The sequence below is a fragment of the Hippopotamus amphibius genome, chromosome 1, assembly GCF_030028045.1.
Source record: "Hippopotamus amphibius kiboko isolate mHipAmp2 chromosome 1, mHipAmp2.hap2, whole genome shotgun sequence".
NCBI classification, from domain to species: Eukaryota; Metazoa; Chordata; class Mammalia; order Artiodactyla; family Hippopotamidae; genus Hippopotamus; species Hippopotamus amphibius.
In genome coordinates this window covers 127,728,603-127,750,052 of record NC_080186.1, presented here as the reverse complement: position 1 = coordinate 127,750,052, position 21,450 = coordinate 127,728,603, and the positions used below count along the sequence as shown (strand labels likewise).

General features: G+C 38.6%; 1 protein-coding gene across 8 annotated transcripts in view; it reads left to right on the top strand.

The window, feature by feature from the left end:
* Positions 1-21,450, top strand: part of NSD1 (nuclear receptor binding SET domain protein 1) — a 142,017-nt gene that overhangs the window by 89,209 nt on the left and 31,358 nt on the right. For 7 of the 8 annotated variants that reach the window (XR_009052729.1, XM_057728206.1, XM_057728171.1 and 4 more), the window contains 7 exons: positions 225-334; positions 5,114-5,186; positions 7,337-7,455; positions 8,393-8,536; positions 11,253-11,376; positions 18,169-18,369; positions 20,195-20,374. Coding sequence is in view for 7 of the 8 variants with exons in the window: in XM_057728206.1 (XP_057584189.1) it covers positions 225-334; positions 5,114-5,186; positions 7,337-7,455; positions 8,393-8,536; positions 11,253-11,376; positions 18,169-18,369; positions 20,195-20,374 (951 nt within the window). In the remaining variant the exon portion in view is untranslated. The remainder of the gene's footprint in view (positions 1-224; positions 335-5,113; positions 5,187-7,336; positions 7,456-8,392; positions 8,537-11,252; positions 11,377-18,168; positions 18,370-20,194; positions 20,375-21,450) is intronic. The other variant, XM_057728198.1, reaches the window with a different exon arrangement.

The following is a 21,450-nucleotide window of genomic DNA, read 5'->3' as shown; positions in this document are numbered from 1 at the left end:
AAGAACATCCTCACATTAGTTTGTGTCTGTATTGAGAACTACTTTCTTGTTTTATGTTAACTAATATTTTAGAATAAATAAATTCTACCCTGTCCCTCCCAACAAGATGATGAGAAAAACGTAAAAAAAATGATAAATAATTCTTGTGTGATATGTAGAAATTTTTAAAAATTAGTTTGTGTCCAGTTTCTAAATCATCTAATGAAAAGATACATGCATTTCAGGAAATTATGAAAGTAAGCGTCAGAGAAAACCAACTAAGAAACTTCTTGAATCCAATGATTTAGACCCTGGATTTATGCCCAAGAAAGGGGAACTTGGCCTTACTAAAAAGGTATGTTGTTTTAGTCAATTTTAAAATAGGGTTGAATCCAGGGAATAGGGAATTTTAAAAACAAATCTTTTAGTAATACTTATGACATTAATGTACATTTACATAGAAATTATAGAATGTCAGAGTACACTTGGTTGACCTGAGAGATCCTACATTGATAGGCCATTTTGCATTTGTATGGACATGTGTATCAGTTGATTTTAGATTTACTCTTCAAATGAAAATGAAAAAAAGCTTTTACAATTGAGTAAAGTTTGTGTTTGTTGTAATTTCTTTTCTGTGCTCAAACCCTCTTACCTGATTTCTACTTCACTTCTGTCTCTACAAGCCACCAACCTATTCTTAAGCCATCGCCCTGTCTGCATAATACCTCAGAAAAGACCTAGCTCAGCTATAATCCAGGCAGAAACATTTGATCTTTAGTTTTGCAGACTTGGTTTCCATTAGCCAAGAAGACATCATTAACTCGTAGTTGGAAATAGAAAATGATTTTCTAATTTTATAATGGGTGATAACTGAATATTGATTCCTTAGGATACATCCTGCTGTCTTTGTATTTGAGGAGTAACTCAGGGTATATGTTACAAATTCATTTCTCGGATGCACAGATTTGCTACTTTAAAAAATTCTTTTCTTTAAAGAAAAAATACAGATTATAATCAAATCATAAGTAAATTGAGGTTTTGGAATTCTTTCCTTAGCCGAAGCAAACGTCTATCCTTTAATCCTATATTAAGGCCCCTAGTTTTTGTTAATCACCCATCTGTAAATGTAAATTTTATTTGTGTTTTTATACCTTATTTAAAAAGCCACAATTATGTACTTTAGTTCTTTTATTCTTCTCAAAGAAGTTTTATGACATGGACTTTTCAGTTATTCTTAGGCTCATCTTCCACCCTCTGAACTCTCTCTGCAGTTTGTGCAACCTTCAGTGACCATGTGTCTCTAACTCACTATCCTCTATTGTACCTTACACTCTAGTAAGGCTGTGATAATCACCTTCTGCAGTGCTTTCCCCCCTGGATTTGTATTATTCAGATCTTGGCCACTGCACAAGATTGTTGGAAGAGGTAGATGGGAAGGGCCAGGGAAACTGGGATTCGGTTGAATGTTTTGATTGTGGAAGTGACATTTGCAATCAGATGATAAGTTTAATGGTATTGTCATGGGAGGCTGTTGTCTTACTGCTAGAGATGAAAGTAAGAATGGTCCTGCCCCCATTTTATGGAGCTATAATTGACGTACATAAGTTAATGATTTGAAGGAATAAGATGAATTTTGAATCCTCAATAGTTTTGAGACTGGATTACTTAAAAAATAGTATTAATTTGTTTTATAATAACTGTAAATGGAGTATAACCTCTAAAATTATATAAAAATAAAAAAAAATTAAAAGTAGTGTTAATTTGTATAACCTTGCCTTGCCAAATGCAGTTTTGTAGTCTGAAATTTAAGTTGTCATATTTATGGGTTAAGTTTTTTCCCTAAGGGAATAAAAAGCATGATTTAGTTGATATACTTAATTTAATTTATATAGGCAAACGTGTCCCAGAACTCTTTGAGATTTAATTTATACCAATAAAATGCACAGATCTTAATTGTTCTGCTTGATGGCTCTAGACAATGTGCCATGTAAGTAGCACCCCAACTAAGTATGCTCTGTATCCATCACCTGCGGAAGTTCTCGTGCCCCTTTTCATTCAATTCCCCACTCTCATCTCTTCCAGAGGCAAAACTCTCTAACTTCTGTTACCATAGATTAGTTTTGCTTGTTCCTGTATGTTGTATATGTTGTTTCGTTTTTGTTAACTGGCTTCTTTTATTCAACACGTGTTTGAGATATATCCACAAGGATGCTATTTCAGTAGTTCATTTCCTTTCATTGCTGAGTAGTAGTTCAAGTACAATTTCCCCATCTTTTCTCTTGTTGATGCACATTTGCGTTTTTTCATGTGGGGGCTGTTAATCATAATGCTGGTTTGAGTATTTTCTCTGAGACTTTTTAAAAAAATTTTTTTTAATTAATTAATTTATTTAATTTATTTATTGGCTGTGTTGGGTCTTCATTGCTGCATACGGGCTTTCTCTAATTGCTGCGATCGGGGGCTACTCTTTATTGTGGTGCGCAGGCTCCTCATTGTAGTGGCCTCTCTTGCTGTGGAGCACGGGCCCCAGGCACGTGGGCTTCAGTAGTTGTGGCACATGGGCTCAGTAGTTGTGGCTCACGGGCTCTAGAGCACAGGCTCAGTAGCTGTGGCACATGGGCTTAGTTGCTCTGCGGCATGTGGAATCTTCCCAGGGCAGGGCTCAAACCCATGTCCCCTGCATTGGCAGGCAGATTCTTTACCACTACGCCACTTAGGAAGTCCTCTCTGAGACTTTGTTTATTTATTTATTTAAAATTTTTTTCCTAAAGATTTATTTATTTATTTTTGGCTGCGTTGGGTCTTCCGTTGCTGTGCATGCGCTTTCTCTATTTGCGGAGAGTGGGGGCTACTCTTCCTTGCAGGCGGGGGCTTCTCATTGTGGTGGCTTCTTTTGTTTTGGAGCCATGGGCTCTAGGCGTGTGGGCTTCAGTAGTTGTGGCTTGCAGGTTCTAGAGCGCAAGCTCAGTAGTTGTGGTACACGAGCTTAGTTGCTCCATGGCATGTGGGATCTTCCTGGCCCAGGGGTCGAACGCGTGTCCCCTGTATTGGCAGGTGGATTCTTAACCACTGTGCCACCAGGGAAGTCCTGTTTATTTATTTTTAAAAATATTTACTTATTTGGCTGCTTCGGGTCTTAGTTGTGGCACACGGGCTCTAGAATGCTTGGGCTTAATTGCACAGCAGCATGTGGGATCTTAGTTCCCCAACCAGGAATTAAACCCACATCCCCTGCATTGGAAGGTGGATTTTTAACCACAGGAGCACCAGAAAAGTCCCTGAGGTGGAGTTTTGAAGTGGATGACCAATTGTTTTAGCGCCATTAGTTAAAAACCTCTGATGGCTATCCAATTTTCTGTCTCTCATATTTTTGGTCTTTTTAAGCATTAGGTATAATTAATAACTCTGTTACTGTTGAATTTTAGCTTTTTTGGTAGGGAGATAGGCATCAGATTTGGCGCTAGAGCAAGAGAAAACCAGAATTACTGGTGATCGCATGACCTGGACTCTGGAGAAAAGTGACCTTTTTTCTGTTTTAGAAGTCAGTTCTGCCATCTAATCTAGTCAGCTTCGCAGTTAAGGTCCTCCTTACTCTGAGGTATATTTTGCCATCAGGTTAAAACCATGATCCAGCTCCATCTTGGGACTACACCATGGGTTGCCAGGCAGGCCACACCTTGTCTGTAGGTGGATTAGAGAAAGAGGGATTGTCTGTTGAGGTAGTGGTACCTTAAGAGTGCACTGACTTAATGCATATCCATACCAGAGTATGCATAAAGTAAGTTACTGGCATCTTGGCATATTCCCCAAGGCACTTACAGAGTTCTCTGTGTGTTTTTTTTAAATATATTTATTATTATTATTATTATTGGCTGTGCCTCACGGCATGTGATATCTTACTAGAAGCACGGAGTCTTAATCACTGGACCACCAGGGAAGTCCCTGGTCTTTTTTATTCTAAGCAGAGCAGATGAATTTTTATGCACGTAGTGTGATTGCGTGTGTGTGTGTGCGGGCACTGTTATTTCTGTTTTAACTTACAAAATTGATGTCGTCAGAAATGAGAATCTGTAGAAAGCTGTAGTTTTGGGGAGCATTCTGATTGTTTTTGCACCACAGCTTTTGGGTGAGTGTTAAACAATAAAGTGTAAATTGGTTATCTAAGTAATGTAGATGGTGTTTTTCTTTAAATTATGCAGTCTATTTTGGATTTGCCTACTAATGTTTTGTTCCATTTAACTAGATACCTAACACTTGCTACTTCATTTTATTTGACTTCGTAATACTCTTATCCACATAGAACATGAGGAAAGTTACATTCTTATGACTTATTAATGTATATATTAAGTGTTCAGAAATTCCCAGCTGCGTTTTATCTTGTTTTGACCCCAAACTTTGGGAACTTCATAGCAAGAATAGAGTCCATTATATTGACTTTTGTGGCCACTAAATTTTGTTTTACAGTCACGATGAAGAATGTTATTCTTATAGGAGAAGACATTTTCTTGGAATAGAACTAATTCATACAAGTAGTAGTAGTTGGGGAGTAAAATGTGTAGTGAGTTACTCTCGATGTTTGAGGTTTCTCTCTCTTCTTTTTGGCCATGCCCCGTGGCTTGTGGAATCCTAGTTTCCCGACCCAGGGGCCCTCGGCAGTGAAAGCACGGAGTCCCAACCACTGGACTGCCAGGGAATTCCCAATGTTAAGTGTTTTGTTTTTAGTTTCAGTGTTGCTTTAATTTATATTAATCTACATCAACTTAATACACAGTGTTGTGGAATAGAATTGAGCTGGTAGGTCTATGAGCACACACCTTTTCTCTTTCTCTCCCACTTCACTCAGAGCAGTGTCCTATATCTGCTTTATATATTGGGAGTCTCTGAGTAAGCCAGTCCCGCCCCGCCCCAAGTATGTGGTGGTCTTGAGTTTTAGAGCATTAAAAAAAAACAAAAAAAACCTGATGCTTTTCCCCACAAAGTTTCTGTTCAACCCTTTACTATTATTCTGTTTATTTCATTGTTAAAAACAGCCAAGATTCTGTATCTTTGGCAACAGACACTTCAGCTTTTGGCACATAATGTAAAGGGTTTTTCTTTTCTTTTGTAAAACGTGATGCATTTTACTTATTTGTAGTGTTATGAAGCTGGTCACTTGGAGAATGACATTACTGAATCGTGTGCTACATCTCGTTCTAAAGAGTTTGGAGGTGAGTGTTTTTGAGATTTTAAAAATGTGTTGCAAAAATAAGTGTGAAGTAACTTGATAGTTAACGAGAAAAGTTGCTAAGCAAGACTAATGAGGTTGCAAGTTCTAAGACTTGTTTGCCCAATATATGCATCCTGAAACTACGTAAGACACTAGAAATTTGTGTTGATTCACTTCCAACTGTATGCTGAAATTAGCTAAATGGAATTAGAATTACATTAGCGTTAAGGAAATGTTAGGAACAATAAAGAAAAATCAGCTCCTTAATTTTCTTATTAGATAATTCTCCATACTGCATCATGACTTTCTTGGCTGTGATTCAGTTTTTATTTCTGTAGGACAGAAAATACAGAATTTGAGTTGAGGGGGAAATTACAAATCATCTTAAACAAGTCTTTCATAGTCTTACTTTCTTTTATCACACCTGTGACCTTTGTCAGTGAACATATACTTGAAAAAGAGGGCTTACATTTGAGCCTAGTCTATTATGGTTGCTTTCAAAGGCCTTGAGAATCTTCTAGATTAAATTGGAATTTGTTTCCTGGAACCTCTGTTTGGTCATCTTGTTTCTGCCCACAGGAGAAATCAGCAGCCCTTCATTCAATAATAGATAAACTAATCATAATTAAGTATCTACTCTATCGGGTTCTTTGCTTAAGAACTGTTACCTCTGATGAATCTGAAGCATTACAAAGAATTAGGATGTTATCCATATTATGCCTATTTTGTAGAATAAACATGAAGGTGAAAGAGGGTAGAAGGGTTTGGGAACTATATCTAGACCTGACCAAATTTATTGCCACACTACTGTCTCGTTATCCACCCTGTGTTTTCTCCATACCAGTTCTTTCTACCCCTTTGATTATTTTGTCTACCAATGCTGTTTATTGATTAGTGTCATTCCTGAAATATTAGCCTAGATTTGAGCACGCTGCATCAGATTCGGTCTATCAGCAAAGGGTATTATGGGGAGATTATATTTTACGTGATCTTAAATGTATATGTCTTTAAATGTGATCTGTGGTTATTAAGTTTTTTAGCAAGTAAATTTAGCAATATATTAACCTATTTTAACCCCATATGCAATTATAAGATAGGTTGGTCAACTTGTTTGCTTGATTTAGGAAAAAAACTGCTTTCAAAATAATATCAGCTCTTTCCCTATACATTTGTATGTACTTTAGTTTTTTGTAAAATTTAAAGCCTGAACTTTATCCTTTGTAACTTTCATCTAAATGTTTCAACTTGTGAGAATTTAGAACCTTTATTCTGCCACCATATTAACTCTTCCTTTTTAGTCTTAGGTTGTCAGCAGCTTTGATAGCAGAGCTTTTCCATCTCAATCAGGCAGATCAAGAAGAGAGCCCTAAAGCAGTCTTCCAGATTCCAATCTTCATGTTGATACCTACCCCAAATATCTTGGAACATTTTACAAAATATCTCTTTAGGTTCCTTTTAATGTTTCTATAACAAAGAGTTGAAATACATATAATAAAAAATGAGGGAGAGACTAGATTTCTAAATATGCCAGATTAGGCATTCATTTTATATTGTTGGATATTCAAGGTTATAGTACCACTGCGTGAATATCGTTTTCACCAATAAATGTATTGGTTAAGGGAGGGAGGTATTTTTCTCTCCTCCTGTAAGCCAGATCTTATGTGTTTCAACTTTCTGTTTTAATCCTTAAGTCATAGATTGATATAGTTTATTGTCTTTAATCTTGGAGGCCAGGTTTTAGAATTTTTTCCTGACTACTAAATGCATTTCCTCCCCATCTGTAGGGTATTAAAGTCCTTTCTGGAACTAGAAAGCCTTTCATTTCAATTGTATAAAATGAAATTGCTTTAATAACCTATACATTTATTGTTTAATCTGTATGAGGCAGAATATATATATATATATACACACATATATATATATACACACATATATATATGTAGCCGTTTTTGCAACTAGTTATATACTAATGGGTAAGTCTTTTTGTCTTCTCTGACCCTGTGTTCCTCATCTACAAAGTTGGAGAATTAAAATTAAGATTGGTTTTTACTCTAACATTCCGTAATTCTATGAGGTCCCTTTAGTTGAGGTTAGGAATTCTTGGACATATGCGTAATCAGCCAGCAGGTAACACCTGTTTTCCTGTCCTAGGCACCACCAAGTTGTTTGATAAACCAAGGAAGCGAAAACGGCAGAGGCATGCTACAGCCAAGGTGCATTGTAAAAAAGTGAAAAATGACAACTCATCAAAAGAAACTCCAAGCTCCGAGGTATCACACAGTTCTTCATCTTTTGACCTTCCAAAGTGAAGCTGCTTTTCATGGTAGAGGCCACATCCCTCTTTCCCTTGAGTTTACCTAAAAATAGTATTCTATTGAAACAGCTAGTAGTGCTGAGTCCTGGAGAAAAAGGAGAACCCGATTCTAGTAGAAATAAGTCAAAGCACATGTGGCATCTGTGGGTATGATCTTTTTAAAAGATCACACCTCATGCTCTAGGTGTCAGATGAAATATATAACTGTTTCATCATGAAGTAAAATTGTTCTAAAACCGGAGAGCGCGATATCAAGTAACTATATAATCCAGGTGAAGGTGGAGATTACTCTTTGAAAGTTGAGACTGCAATTAGGGGAGAAACTCATTTGCTTATTTATTGAGACCACCAACTGCTTAATTTTAGAGTAATGTTTGTAAACAGCGACTTTTAGGAAACAGAGATTTAAAGCCATTTTCTTGAAGAGCATCAGTGCAGTCATTGATGCTGTCCCTAGCTTTCCAACTCAGGTTAAAAGAGAATTAGAACAAGTCAGGTCAGCATCACACACATGATACAGAGTGTTTCTTTCCAGGACAATTTGAATAGAATGCCCAAGGGGGGCATTATTTAGGAAACACTGATCTTGGAAGGACAAATAAGTAATCAAATAAACTTAAGAATGTTTTCTCTCCCTTAGTGAAACCTTAAAATGGAACAGCTCAAAAAGTTCCAGTGGAACAGCCTCAGAGCAGTTAGTGGCAGGGCATGAGGCGCCCACTACCCGCCCAATCACAGCAGGGTTAGAACTAACATTGCATGCAGTCCGCCCGCGTGATTGGCTGAACACCTGTAAGTGCTTAATGGCTAGACAAATAGCAGCCCAGAGGGAGGGGGTCAGATGGAGGAGACATCAATAATACAGATGTGGGATGATATTTTTTCTCTGTAAGGGAGAACTGATGACACACAGGACAGCTGCAAGCCCCAAGGAGCCCATTGAGGAGGGTGTAGAAAATGACCACGGAATGCCTACATCTAAAAAACTGCAGGGTGAACGAGGAGGAGGAGCTGCACTCAAGGAGAATGTTTGTCAGGTAGAGAATGTTTGCCTGCTTGCATTTTCACTGCATGCATATCTTTTAAGAAGAATCCTCTCCCATCTCTTGATGGTGTAGCCATGGTTAGAATAAAAATTCTCTTGGATGATTCCAGTGGAATCACTTACCTTTAAGGAATTAACTCTTCTCTCTTCCCACAGAAAGAGAAAAGAAGAGAAATATTTAGTGTTGCCCCTGGGTAGATGCTCTGAAGTAGGTCTGAGGTGGAAGGGGTGAATCTGTGGTTGCTCAGCCAAAGATAATTTTCCTGCATCTCTCATGGTGTGAGAATCTTTGGCTTTCTAAGGACTTTTCCAAGGAGAATGTTCACTTCGAGATGTTGGTTGGTTTTTTTGTTTGGTTTTTTTTTTTTTTTTTTTTATAAAGATTGTTGGTTTTTGAGTGAGGTTGTTTTTTGCTTTAAAGTACTGACTCTAGAGAACCTACCATGTGTGTTTTTCTATTTGTTTAATAAACATTTATACAGTGTTTTGTTTTTGTTTTGTTTTTTTACTATGTGTCAGGTGTTTTTCCATTCACTTTGTAAATACTACGCTGTTTAGTTATCATAACAGTCTCATAAGATAGAGGATCATTATTCTCGTTTTACAGATAAGAAAATTGAGGTACAGGGAGGTTTAATAGCTTGCCTGTAGTCACTCAGTGAAGCCAGGATTCAAACCCAGGCGATCTGGGTTTTGAGTCTTAACCACTATGTTGTTTTGCTGCTCAGTGACATGTGACTCCACTTGTGTGTGTGTGTGTGTGTGTGTGTGTGTGTGTGTGACTCCACTTTAATGTCAAATACCTTTATCTTACTTGGGAGTAGAGTCCATTAAATGGATGCTTTGGCTATATTATCTTTTCATGGTCTTGATTTGCGCTTGTAAATACTTTAAAAAACTGGCATATAAAAAGTTGAAAGTATTAGATTTTTGTTTTTTCCCCCAATTGAAACTGCTTTTTTTTTTTTTTAAACCTGCTAAAAAATAAAATTAGCCCAGGGCTGCAATGTTATTATGGCCAATATAATTTCAACTCATTTTCTTTGTTTATTCGTTTCACTGCTATATAAAGAAGGTTCAGACCTGCTCCCAAACAGCATTAGTCCTCAGAAACTGTTAAGCCCACAGAGATTGTCATATAAGAAGGTATTGTAACCCTGTGGTCATGGTTTGTTTGGAACAGTCTTTGTTTAAACCTGTTGTGCTTGTATAGTTTATTAATAGCACCTCCTTTCATGCTCAAGTGTCCCAGTTTGAAGGATGAATTACATGGTTTTTCCAATTAAAGGGTTAGTGTTTAACATTTGGTTAATTTGAAAAATTTATTCCTCAGTACATACTGTAATTGAAGTTTTCCTGTTTAAGTGATGAAGGTGAATTTGTTTATTGTACAGGCAAGCTGATGTCGCTGGCACTCTCAGTATACAAAACAAAACATGTAACATTTATGGCATTTGTCAGTTTTTGTGTATGAATAGTAGATAATGGGAGAGCCAAACATGTGAGACTAGCTCAGAATCCCTTGGGGTCCCCTTTTAATCCCTGGCTGCCTCTGGCCTTTTATCCCAAAGCTCTCCTACTTGCTTGCTTATTTAAGCTTTGATGTTAAGTGGCCAAGACCTGTTCTGTTTCTTTGGGTTCTTGAAGATAATATACTTGCCTAGCCATCTTTCCCCCTTTCTTGTCTTACACAGTAAGACTTTTTTCATTTTTAGTATTTTTCTGCTAATCACTATGGAAAATAAGTCAGGATATTAGAGGAGTGAAAAGTAACAAATGTTGGGAATTTGCAGAATTTTCATAATCGTACAATGTTTCAAAAGCAGCAGATCTCGATCTCTACTTCCTAAGGCTCTGTCATCACTGACACCCTATTTTAGATGAGATTGTCTCAGAAAGGTGATCTCTCTGATATGGTTCTAGATGTATCTCACGGGTTGTTCAAATCTTAATCAGGGCCCTTCTGGACTCTTATGACCCAGGTCCCAGCTGGCCAGTATCTCTTGCTTGAACCATTGCATTATAGCCTCTTTGATTATCTCCCCTTCTCCTCTCACCTTTTTACTCTTGAATTCATTTTTCATGTAGCAGTCATAGGGATCTGTTTTTAGATGAATACCTGATTTCAGCCTTCCCTTGGTATAGCTCTCATTATAATGGCACACCTTTGCAATTAGAATAGAATCTGAACTCTGTACCATAATCTATAAGGCTAATACAGGCCCTTGCTTGCCTTTTTGTCACCTCATTTCTACCACTTCTAACTTTTGTTCACTCTTGTCCAGTGACACTGGCTTTTGTTGGATTTTCCTGGCCGGGGGCTTTCTGTACTTTCTGCCTTCTTGATCTCTTCTTCAGGTCACATGGCTGACTTGTCATTCAGAGCCCAGTCTGAGAGGCCATTCCTAATCACCCTCTCCAAAGTTGCTATTTGAATGCTCTTTCCAAATACCTACATTTTCTGATATCTTTTGTTTGTTTAATCATTTATTTGTATCTTTGTATCCTTAGACTATAAGAATGATGGGAGCCAGGGACCTTGTGGTACCTGGCACAGAGGAGGTAATCGTTAAATACTAGCTGAATGAATGGCGGGATTTTTTGTTTCTGGCACAGCTCTTCTTAACTTTTGCTTTAATGAAGACCTTCTGCTTGGGATTTTTAAAAACCTTTTTCTATAGACAGATCTGTTTTCTTTCTCTTAACAGAACTGTGAGAAACTGGGTGAGCTGCTATTATGTGAGGCTCAGTGCTGTGGGGCTTTCCACCTGGAGTGCCTTGGATTAACTGAAATGCCCAGAGGAAAATTTATCTGCAATGAATGTCGCACAGGTAAAGTAGATAGAGAAAGGTCTTCTTCCAAGGAAGGTTTGAGTTTTAAGTGTTTTAGGAAAAAATCATTTACTGGAGACACTTTTTTTGTGGCAATACTGGGCTAATTCCTACAGACATAGAGATAGGTGCTCTGTGGTCTTTGCCTTCAAAAAAAACAAGCAGTGAATGTGTAGTATATTATAGTGGAAAAAGTGTTGTTGTGAACATTAAAGTGCTGTGTGAACAAAGATATACCAGTGCTACAGAAGAAGATATCTGAGTTTGGAAGATATCTGAGTTTGGCTTTAAGAGAGAAATAGAAATTGGTGTGTGCAGGGGAAGGATAGAAGGTCCAGTAAAGAAAGTATGAAATATTTGGGGAATAGGAAGCATAGGTCAGTGTGTTTGGAGTTTAAGATGTTTCAGAGGTGAGGCATAGGTAGTGAGGAGGAGGTGAGGCATAGGTAGTGAGGAGGAGGACTTCTGGGTTACTTGATGATATTTCGTTTCTTGATCTGAGTGGCGATCAAGAAATGTGTTAACTTCATGACTTCGTGAACTTAGAATGTGTGCACTTTTCTGTGTATGCTATACGTCAATAAAACTGTTTACCAAAAAAGAGCTATTTTGTGAGACTTACAATATATGGATTGGGTTAGAAACTAGGAATGGTCACATGAGACCAGCCTGTAAAGCACTGCACAGCTGTGCTAAGGAGATTGCTCTTTTTTCAGCATTATGAATGGATAGATATTACAGTATGAAAGTAGTAGAGAAATTAGGGCTGACAGTAAAGATCTTATGCTCATAAGTCATTAAAACCGTAGGTATGTATGATGCTGCCCATAGAGAGGGTGTCTGTAGAGTGAGAAGAGGGCTAATGACACTACTTGGGGATACCCGCTTAAAAGGGGCTACTGGAGAGTGAGGAGGAGCTAGTCAAAAAAGAATGTATGTGAAGCCATGGACATGGGGTGTCATCAGCCGAGGCAGATGTGGCACCAAGGAGGTTCTGGAGTGAAAAGGGGATCTGTTGTATTTGGCAGTGAGAGAGTGCCATACTGAACCAGACTGAAAGATGAATGAGTAGCAGTATACACTGTTCCTTACAGAAACTTGGCTTCAGTGGAAAAGAGAGCAGTAGCTGAAGGGAGGATGTTTGTAGGGTCAGGAGGAAGAACATCTTGAGTAGGATGAAGGTTAAGAATTGGGTAGGGAAATAAATTTCTGTCACAGGAAGGGGAATAATTGGAGTACAGTCACAGAGACGGGAGAGGATAGTCTTAAAGAGATGAGAAGATTAAAAGGGAATGTACCATGTAATTGTGAGGGAGATGAAGGCTGAATAAGTTTTTCCTTGGCTTGGTTAGAGTGGTGGAAAAAGGTAATTGTAACTTGAAGGGAGCGTGTAGGCTTAGAATAGCCCCTGTGGAAATAGGAGACAAAATTAACTTGTTTCTGTAAATAGATGGCCATGTCAGATTTAAGTTGTTTCATCTTTCTGCCACCACTTTAAGCAGCGTAGGAACAAAAGTTGGAAGACAAGATACTTGTGGGGTTATTTTGCCTTCTGTACAGTTGGAGTTTTGGTCATTATGTCCCATACAGTGCCCTGGCCCTATAAATGAGATTTAGAAACAAATTTTAAGTATGTGCATATCTCTGTTGCCCTAGTCTTCTTAGAAGTTTCTCCTCCTCCTCCTTTTTAAATTTTTTTTTTAACTTCTTATTTTATATTGGAGTATAGTTGATTAACAATGTTGTCTTATTTTCAGGTGTACAGCAAAGTGACTCAGTTATACATCTACATGAATCTGTTCTTTTACAGATTTTAAATATAGCATTGTGTACATGTCCATCCCAAACTCCCTAACCTGCGTGCACCGCGCGCCCCCCCCCCCCCCCCCCCCCGCAACCATAAGTTCATTCTCTGAGTCTGTTTCTGTTTTGTAAATAAGTTCATTTGTATCATTTTTTTTAAAATCCACATATATGCTATATCATATGATTTTTGTCTTTCTCTGGCTTCACTCAGTATGACAATCTCTAGGTCCATCCATGTTGCTGCAAATGGCATTATTTCATTCTTTTTAATGGCTGAGTAATATTCCATTTTATTTATGTACCACATCTTTATCCATTCATCTGTTTGTTGATGGACATTTAGGCTGCTTCCATGTCTTGGCTACTGTAAACAGTGCTGCAGTGAACATTGGGGTGCATGTATACTTTCAGACCATGTTTTTCTCCAGATATATGCCCGGAGTGGGGTTGCAGGATCATATAGTGGCCCTAGTTTTAGTTTCTAAGGAACCTTCATATTATTTTCCATAGTAGCTGAACAAGTTTACATTCCCACCAACAGTGTAGGAGGGTTCCCTTCTCTCCACACCCTCTCCAGCATTTATTGTTTGTGGATTTTTTGATGATACCATTTAGAAAGATCTTCTTGCCTTTTGTACCAGTGATCCAGTTTTGCTAGTCTCATCGTTATTATGATGTGATATTCTCTGAACCAAGCTAATCAAAGGCAGAACTATTTTTATTTATTTATTTATCTGTCTGTCTATCTATTTATTTATTTATTGGGTGCGTTGGGTCTTTGCTGCTGTGCACGGGCTTTCTCCAGTTGCAGCGAGCAGGGGCCACTCTTCATTGCGGCGTGCGGGCTCCCCACTACCATGTCTTCTCCCATTGCGGAACATGGGCTCCAGGTGCTTGGGCTCCAGCAGTTGCAGCACCTGGGCACAACAGTTGTGGCTCAAGGGCTCTAGAGCACAGGCTCATGCTTGTGGTGCACGGGCTCAGTTGCTCCGCGTCATGTGGGTCGAACCCGTGTCCCCTACACTAGCAGGCGGATTCTTAACCACTGCACCATCAGGGAAGTCCCCATTTTCTCTCTTAAAAAAACTTTATTGATGTGTAATTGATGTACAGTAAACTACACAAAGTGTACAGTTTGAAGTTTTGATATGTGTGTGTACATACACCTTTGAAACCATCACTCAGCATGACTATTTTGAGATTCAACGGTGTTGTTGCGGGTGTTGAGAATTCATTCCTTTTTATTGCTGAGTAGTATTGCATTGTATGGATATAGCAGTGTGTTTATGCATTCAGCTGTTGATGAGCATTTGGATGGCTCTCAAGTTCGGTTATTATAAAGGTTATTATAAATAGAGCACTGTGTATCCTTTATAAGGATACATTTTCTTTTCTGTTGGGTAAATATCTAACAGCAGAATGGCTGCATTATATGGTAGGCTTAACTTTTTAAGAAACATCCAAAGTGTTAGTACCAGTTTACATTCCCGTGATCAATGTGTGAGAGTTTTAATTCCGCCACATCTTCATCAGCACTCAGTATTATCAATCTTTTTAATTTTAGCCATTCTGACCGATGTGTAGTGGTATTTTATTGTGGTGTTAATGTGCATTTCACTAATGGTGAATGATATTGCACATCTTTTAATGTGCTTATTTTTCTGTCTTCTTTGAGGAAGAAAGTGTTCAAAAAATTTTTTTTAAATTGGGTTGTTTTCTTACTGTTGAATTTTAAGAGTTCTTTACATATATTTTGGATACAAGTCTTTGTCAGATATATACTCTTCAAATTATTCTCCCAATCTGTGGCTTGTTTTCTCATTTTCTTACTGGTATCTTTTGAAAAGCAGAAGCTTATAGTTTTGATGAAGTCTAGTTTATCAAGCGTGTTTTTTTTTTTTTTAAATAAATTTGTTTATTTTATTGGCTGTGTTGGGTCTTTTCTGCTGTGTGCGGGCTTTCTTTTTAGTTGCGGTGAGCGGGGGCTACTCTTCGTTGTGGTGCGCGGGCTCCTCATTGCCGTGGCTTCTCGTTGCAGAACACGGGCTTTAGGCATGTGGGCTTCAGTAGTTGCAGCACATGGGCTCAATAGTTGTGGCTCACAGGCTCTAAAGTGCAGGCTCAATAGTTGTGGTGCACGGGCTTAGTTGCTCCGCAGCATGTGGGATCTTCCTGGAGCAGGGATCGAACCCGTGTCCCCTGCGTTGGCAGGCGGATTCTCAACCACTGCGCCACCTAGGAAGCCCTAGTTTATCAAGCTCTTTTTAAAAATTCGTTTTTGGCTGCGTTATGTCTTCGTTGCTGCGAGTGGGCTTTTTTTTCTAGTTGTGGCGAGCGGGGGCTACTCTTTGTTGCAGTGCATGGGCTTCTCAGTGCAGTGGCTTCTCTTGTTGCAGAGCACAGGCTCTAGCCACGCAGCCGTCAGTAGTTGTGGCACATGGGCTCTGAGGCTCACAGGCTTCCGTAGTTGTGGTGCACAGGCTCAGTAGCTGTGGCATATGGGCTTAGTCACTCTGCGGCATGTGGGATCTTCCCGGACCAGGGATCGAACCTGTGTCCTCTGCATTGGCAGGCGGATTCTCAACCACTGTGCCATCAGGGAAGTCCCCAATTTTTTTTTAAAATGGACTTTGATCGGTTAAGAAATCTTGCTTAACCCAATGTCACAAAGATTTTGTTTTCTCCTGAAAATTTTTTAATTTTAGGTTTCACATTTAGGTCTGTGATCTGTATTGAATTAAGTTTTATATATTATGTGAGGTAAAGGAGGTTATTATTTTTGAGGGTAGGAAATTTTACCCTAGTTTTAGTGAGGATATATAGAGTTAAGAATAAAAGAGTTATTTCTTATATCTTCGGGTTCACGCTCTTTTCCTATAGTAGGATGACCACACCGTAATTTAGGTTTCTCCAGTTCAATATTGGCTGCCATTTATTCAGTGTCAGGTAGTAGATTGCTTCTTTTCAAATACTTATTTAAAATGTTTTTTCTAAATCATTAGTAGTTGGATGATCTCACTGTTTATAAAGATGAGGTGGATTATGTTAATGTGTTTCTATTTCCAGCAAGTGCCAGAGGCAGGATTCATGTTCAGGTCTGTCTGTCTCTCAAGCCCGGGCTCTTTCCCTTACATCGTATTGCTTCTCAGAGAGAGGTAGATTTTTTTTTTTCTCTTAAGCTTTTTGTTATAGAAATCATCAGATATATAGAAAAGTAGAGAGAACAGTATAAAGAATCTCAATGTATTCATCACTTAGCTTCAGTAGTTATCAACTTTTTGCCTCATTTTACTCATATATTTCAAAATATGTAACTAGCATATTTTTAAAAATCTTTAAAAATATATATCCAGTGTGTACAGTGACTCCTGTGTGTCATCAACTACCCAGTCCCACTTTCAAATTTTCCCACTTTGTCTCAAAATATATTGTTTAACCGTGTTTTGAATAAAGATCCAAATAAAATCCCAGTATGGTATTTTTTTTTACAACAAAAATATGTTTTGTTCAACCAAACATATTCACGGTGTGTCAGCATGTAATTAATATGAAAATGACTGAAAATTTTTTACATTCTTTTTTATGTGCTAGGTCTCCAAACTCAGTATGTATTGGCAGTGACTACACATCACAATTTGGACCAGTCCCATTTTAAGTGCTCAGTATCCAAATGTGGTTTCCTTACTGGGCCTGTTGCTAAACCAGACCTTAATCGTCACCCCTACATGACAAACCTTATAGCTGGATCCCACTAACTGCACATATTTGAGGGGCCCCTCACCCAATTTTTTACTGTTCTTTATTTCTTGAGACAGTGGTCATTTGTCTGCTAAATTTTCCACGTTCTAAATTTGGTTGATTGCATCCTTGAGGTGTCCCTTTAACTTGTTCCTCTGTCCTCCATGTTTCCTGGAAACGTGTAGTTAGATCTCAAGGCTGGATCAGGTCAGTTCAGTTTTCCTTTGGCAAGAATACCTTGTGGGGGATATGTACTTCCCATCTCGTCACATCAGCAAGCATGTATTAAATTTCCCACTTAATAGTGACATTGAGATGGTTTAGTAGGTTCGTGTTGTCATCCTGATCAGTCTATTATAAGGTTCCTCACTGTGATATTGTGATTTTTAATAAATATATATTTGGTCTTTGTCCAGTTTCTGACACAGAGCTCCTGAAACCCTTGAAATATCCTAAGTGGTGAGAGCTATAAAGATGTATATCTTTTTCTCATGTTAATGACATGACTTTTGGACCCACCTAAGGATGGTAGATGGTTGCCAGGAGAACCAACATGTGATTAGAGGGCTCCATCTCCCCCTGATCTTTTTGGAGGGGAGAGTGCTAGAGGCTGGATTAGTCCTCAGTTGCCAGTGATTTAATCAATTATGCCTATGTAATGTAGCCTCCATTAAAACCCAAAAGGATGGGGTTTGGAGAGCTTCTGGGTTGGTGAACGCATGGAGGTTAAGGAGAGTGTAGCATGCTTGGAGGCTGCCTGGAAACCCTCTGCCCTTTCCCCATACCTTACTCAATGCATTTCTTTTATCTGGCTCTTCCTAAATTATATGCTTTTTTAGTAAACTGATAATCTAGTAAGTAAAATGAGTTCTGTGAGCCACTCTAGTAAGTTAATCAAACCCAACTTTTGATTTATAGCCAGTTGGTCAGAAGTACAGATGACAACCTTGACTTATATCTGGTATCTGAAATGGTAGAGGTGGGGGGCAGTATTGTAGGACTGAACCCTTACTTAATCCTTGAGATCTGATATTATCTCCAGGTAGATAGTCTGAGAATTGAGTTGAATTGTAGGACACCAGCTGGTATCAGAGAATTGCTTTGTAATGTGGGAACCTCCCCTGCCACCCCATGTTGGAACTTGGTGCAGAATTGTGTACTCAGTAACTTTTACCTAATAGGTTAGCATTGAGTGAATTCTTAGAATAGTTTAGAATTGAGTGGTATTAATTTGTTTCTGTTTCCCAGGAATACATACCTGTTTTGTATGCAAGCAGAGTGGGGAAGATGTTAAAAGGTGCCTTCTGCCCTTATGTGGAAAGTTTTACCATGAAGAGTGTGTCCAGAAGTATCCACCCACTGTCATGCAGAACAAGGGCTTCCGGTGCTCCCTCCACATATGTATAACATGCCATGCTGCTAATCCAGCCAGTGTTTCTGCATCTAAAGGTATGAGTTTCTTGTCTAGACCAATCTAATTATAGAACCTTGGTTTCATTGGCAATGGATGTTTCCAGATGCAATCCGGCATATCTCTTCATAGCCTCTAGCTTTTGTCAGAGTACCAGCATTTTACGTGAGAGAGAAGAGAGTGATGGACAGCTTTAGCAGTCACCACTGTTTTACGTGTTTTATGGAGCCCTGGCATTATGTGGTAGTCTTAAATATTTGGAATTCATGTGACACTTAGTTTGAAAAGGTGTTCTGCTGGATGTCTTATGTCATGTCATGTTGTGTCGTGTCGTGTTATGTAATTTTTGGCTACCCCATGCGGCTTGTGGGATCTTAGTTCCCTGACCAGGGATTGAACCCATGCCCTCTGCAGTGAAAGTACAGCGTCCCCACCACTGGACCTCCAGGGAGTTTCTTCTGCTGGATGTCTTCCTTCATTAGAACAAAGTATATTCTCCTGAGGGCTCGTATATCTATGATTGTCAGATGTGATATCATTCAGACATGCATATAGGGCAGAAGTGAGGGTTTTGTTTTGTGGTGATTTGTTTTATTTTTAAAATGGAAATTCCTATCTGAAAAATTTTTTCCTGCTTCACAGTTAGATCGAGAGCTGAGGTTTTCAAAACTATATGTGGGTGCAGATAAACTCAAGTTTCTAAATCCATTCCCAGTGGGAAGACAATCATTTCTTTCTGCTCGGTAATAGTGGGTCACTTACTGATTTCACTGAAAGCCAAATATTGGGTCTCTACTATTAAATGCTTGTATGCCCCAAAAGCGCCACTTTTCCAAAAGGGGAATGAGCAGGAAAAATGTGGCAGTGTTGACTCTTCTTTTAATCAGACTGGCAATACCTTCTGTAAGATGATTTCCTGGTGCTATAGATCTTGTCAGTCTTAAGTACAGTAATGTGCTTGATCAAAACTGCAGGTTTGTTTGTTTGTTGTTTGTTTTTGCTGCATTGGGTCTTCGTTGCTGTGCATGGGCTTGCTCTAGTTGGGGTGAGCAGTGGCTACTCTTCCTTGTGTGCAAGCCTCTCATTGTGATGGCTTCTCTTGTTGGGGAGCATGAGTTGTAGGTGCGCAGGCTTCAGTAGTTGTGGTACATGGGCTTGGTAGTCGTGGCTCGAGGGCTCTAGAGCGCAGGCTCAGTAGTTGTGGTTGCATGGGCTTGCTCTGTGGCATGTGGGATCTTTCCAGACCAGGGATCGAACCTGCGTTGACAGGCAGGTTCTTAACCACTGTATCACCAGGGAAGTCCCAAAATTGCAGTTTAACGATCAGCTACCTTCCCATTTTCAGTTGCTATTGTAGATAGCATTTGGGTGGTTTGTAGTTGGTAGAGTGTGTTAAAGGATATATTTCATGGGGGATGGAGGTGGAGAGGTTCATTCATTCACCTAAAAGGCTTTAAGAATCACGGAGTACCAGCCAACAAAAGCAAGCGTTGGTGTTTCTCCTATCTGGTCTTTTAATCTGATTGTATACACACACCACCACCAACATCACCACCACCACCACCGTTTAGTCTGCAGCTGATTCCAGTTTCCAAGGAATCAGGACAGTGGTTTGAGTAGGGCTCATGCTTGTTGAGGCAGGCTCACTTACTTTTGTGGGATCTGACTCTGTAAGGCTATTTAGCGTATACTTCCCATCTGAGCTTTTCTTAGAGGATTGGGTGTTTAAGATCTCTTGAACTTCCATTTATTTGTAACATTTTCTCAGTGATAGCAGATGGACTTGAATAACTCACATTGTTTTTATGTTTAATCCCTTTTTCTTTTGTCCCTGCCTGGTTTTTCTGCTTCTCATATTTTTAGGTCGACTGATGCGCTGTGTCCGCTGCCCAGTGGCATACCATGCCAATGACTTTTGCCTGGCTGCTGGCTCAAAGATCCTTGCGTCCAATAGCATCATCTGTCCTAATCACTTTACCCCTAGGCGTGGCTGCCGAAATCACGAGCATGTTAATGTTAGCTGGTGTTTTGTATGCTCAGAAGGTAAGACATGACTTCTGGTTGTATGAATATTCTATAAAGAGATTAGTGCAGTATTTTTATTGCCACTAGAAGAAATATTGGGAAGTGATGTCCTGAGTTATCAATAACATAACAGTACAGTGGTTTTGTTCCCCAGTAGGGGGAGGTATTATTATTTTTGTTATTTTGAATAGTGACTTAACAAAATATTAAATTGAAGCAATTTAAAGAATAAGATTAAGAGGAAGCAAAATTATTCTTGGAAAATGAGGGAGTGTCGTCAAATGGTACAAACTTCCAGTTATAAGATGAATAATTTAAAGGATGTAATATACAGTATGGTGGCTATAGTTAACAATACTGTATCTATATTTGAAAGTTGCTATGAGAGTAGATCTTCAGAGTTCTCTCTCTCTCTCTCTCTCTCTGTCACACACACACCCACCCACCCACCCCTTAACCATGTGAGTTGTTTCATGTGTTACCTAATCTTCTTGTGATAATCATTTCACAGTATATGCACATATGAAGTACATATATGTTGTACACTTTAAATTTATACAATATTATATATTAATTATATCTCTATAACGCTGGGGGGAAAGTAAAAAATAAAATAAGAAAGAAATAAAAACCCCTAAATAACCCAAAGTCCTACATCAGAAAGAAACCGTTGCTTAATATTAAGTGATAATACTCTGGACATACATGCATAGAAGCAGATAGAAGGGGTAGCTTTCTGGATAGAAACAATTCTAGAAGATGGTATTATCAGGTAATTGTGTGTTGTTTTTGTAAAATCAATTTTATATTAGTTTAAAGAGAATAAACAAAGGGAAAGTAAAAGAATTTATGAACTTCTGTTAAATATTTCCTCACTATAAGGGATATTAGTTCCTATAAGTTCTTCTGTGGAGGAAAAATAAATTTTATGTCTTTATCTGTATTCACCCTCCAACCCATACTTAAAACATACTTACTTTTCCTAATTTAAAGCAAAGTAAGTATTATCCTCCTTGAACATTTTCTTTCCTTTTCATTCCTCTCAGGCTAATTTTTGTTAGTTAAGTGGAAGATTTAGTACGCCACCAGTCTAT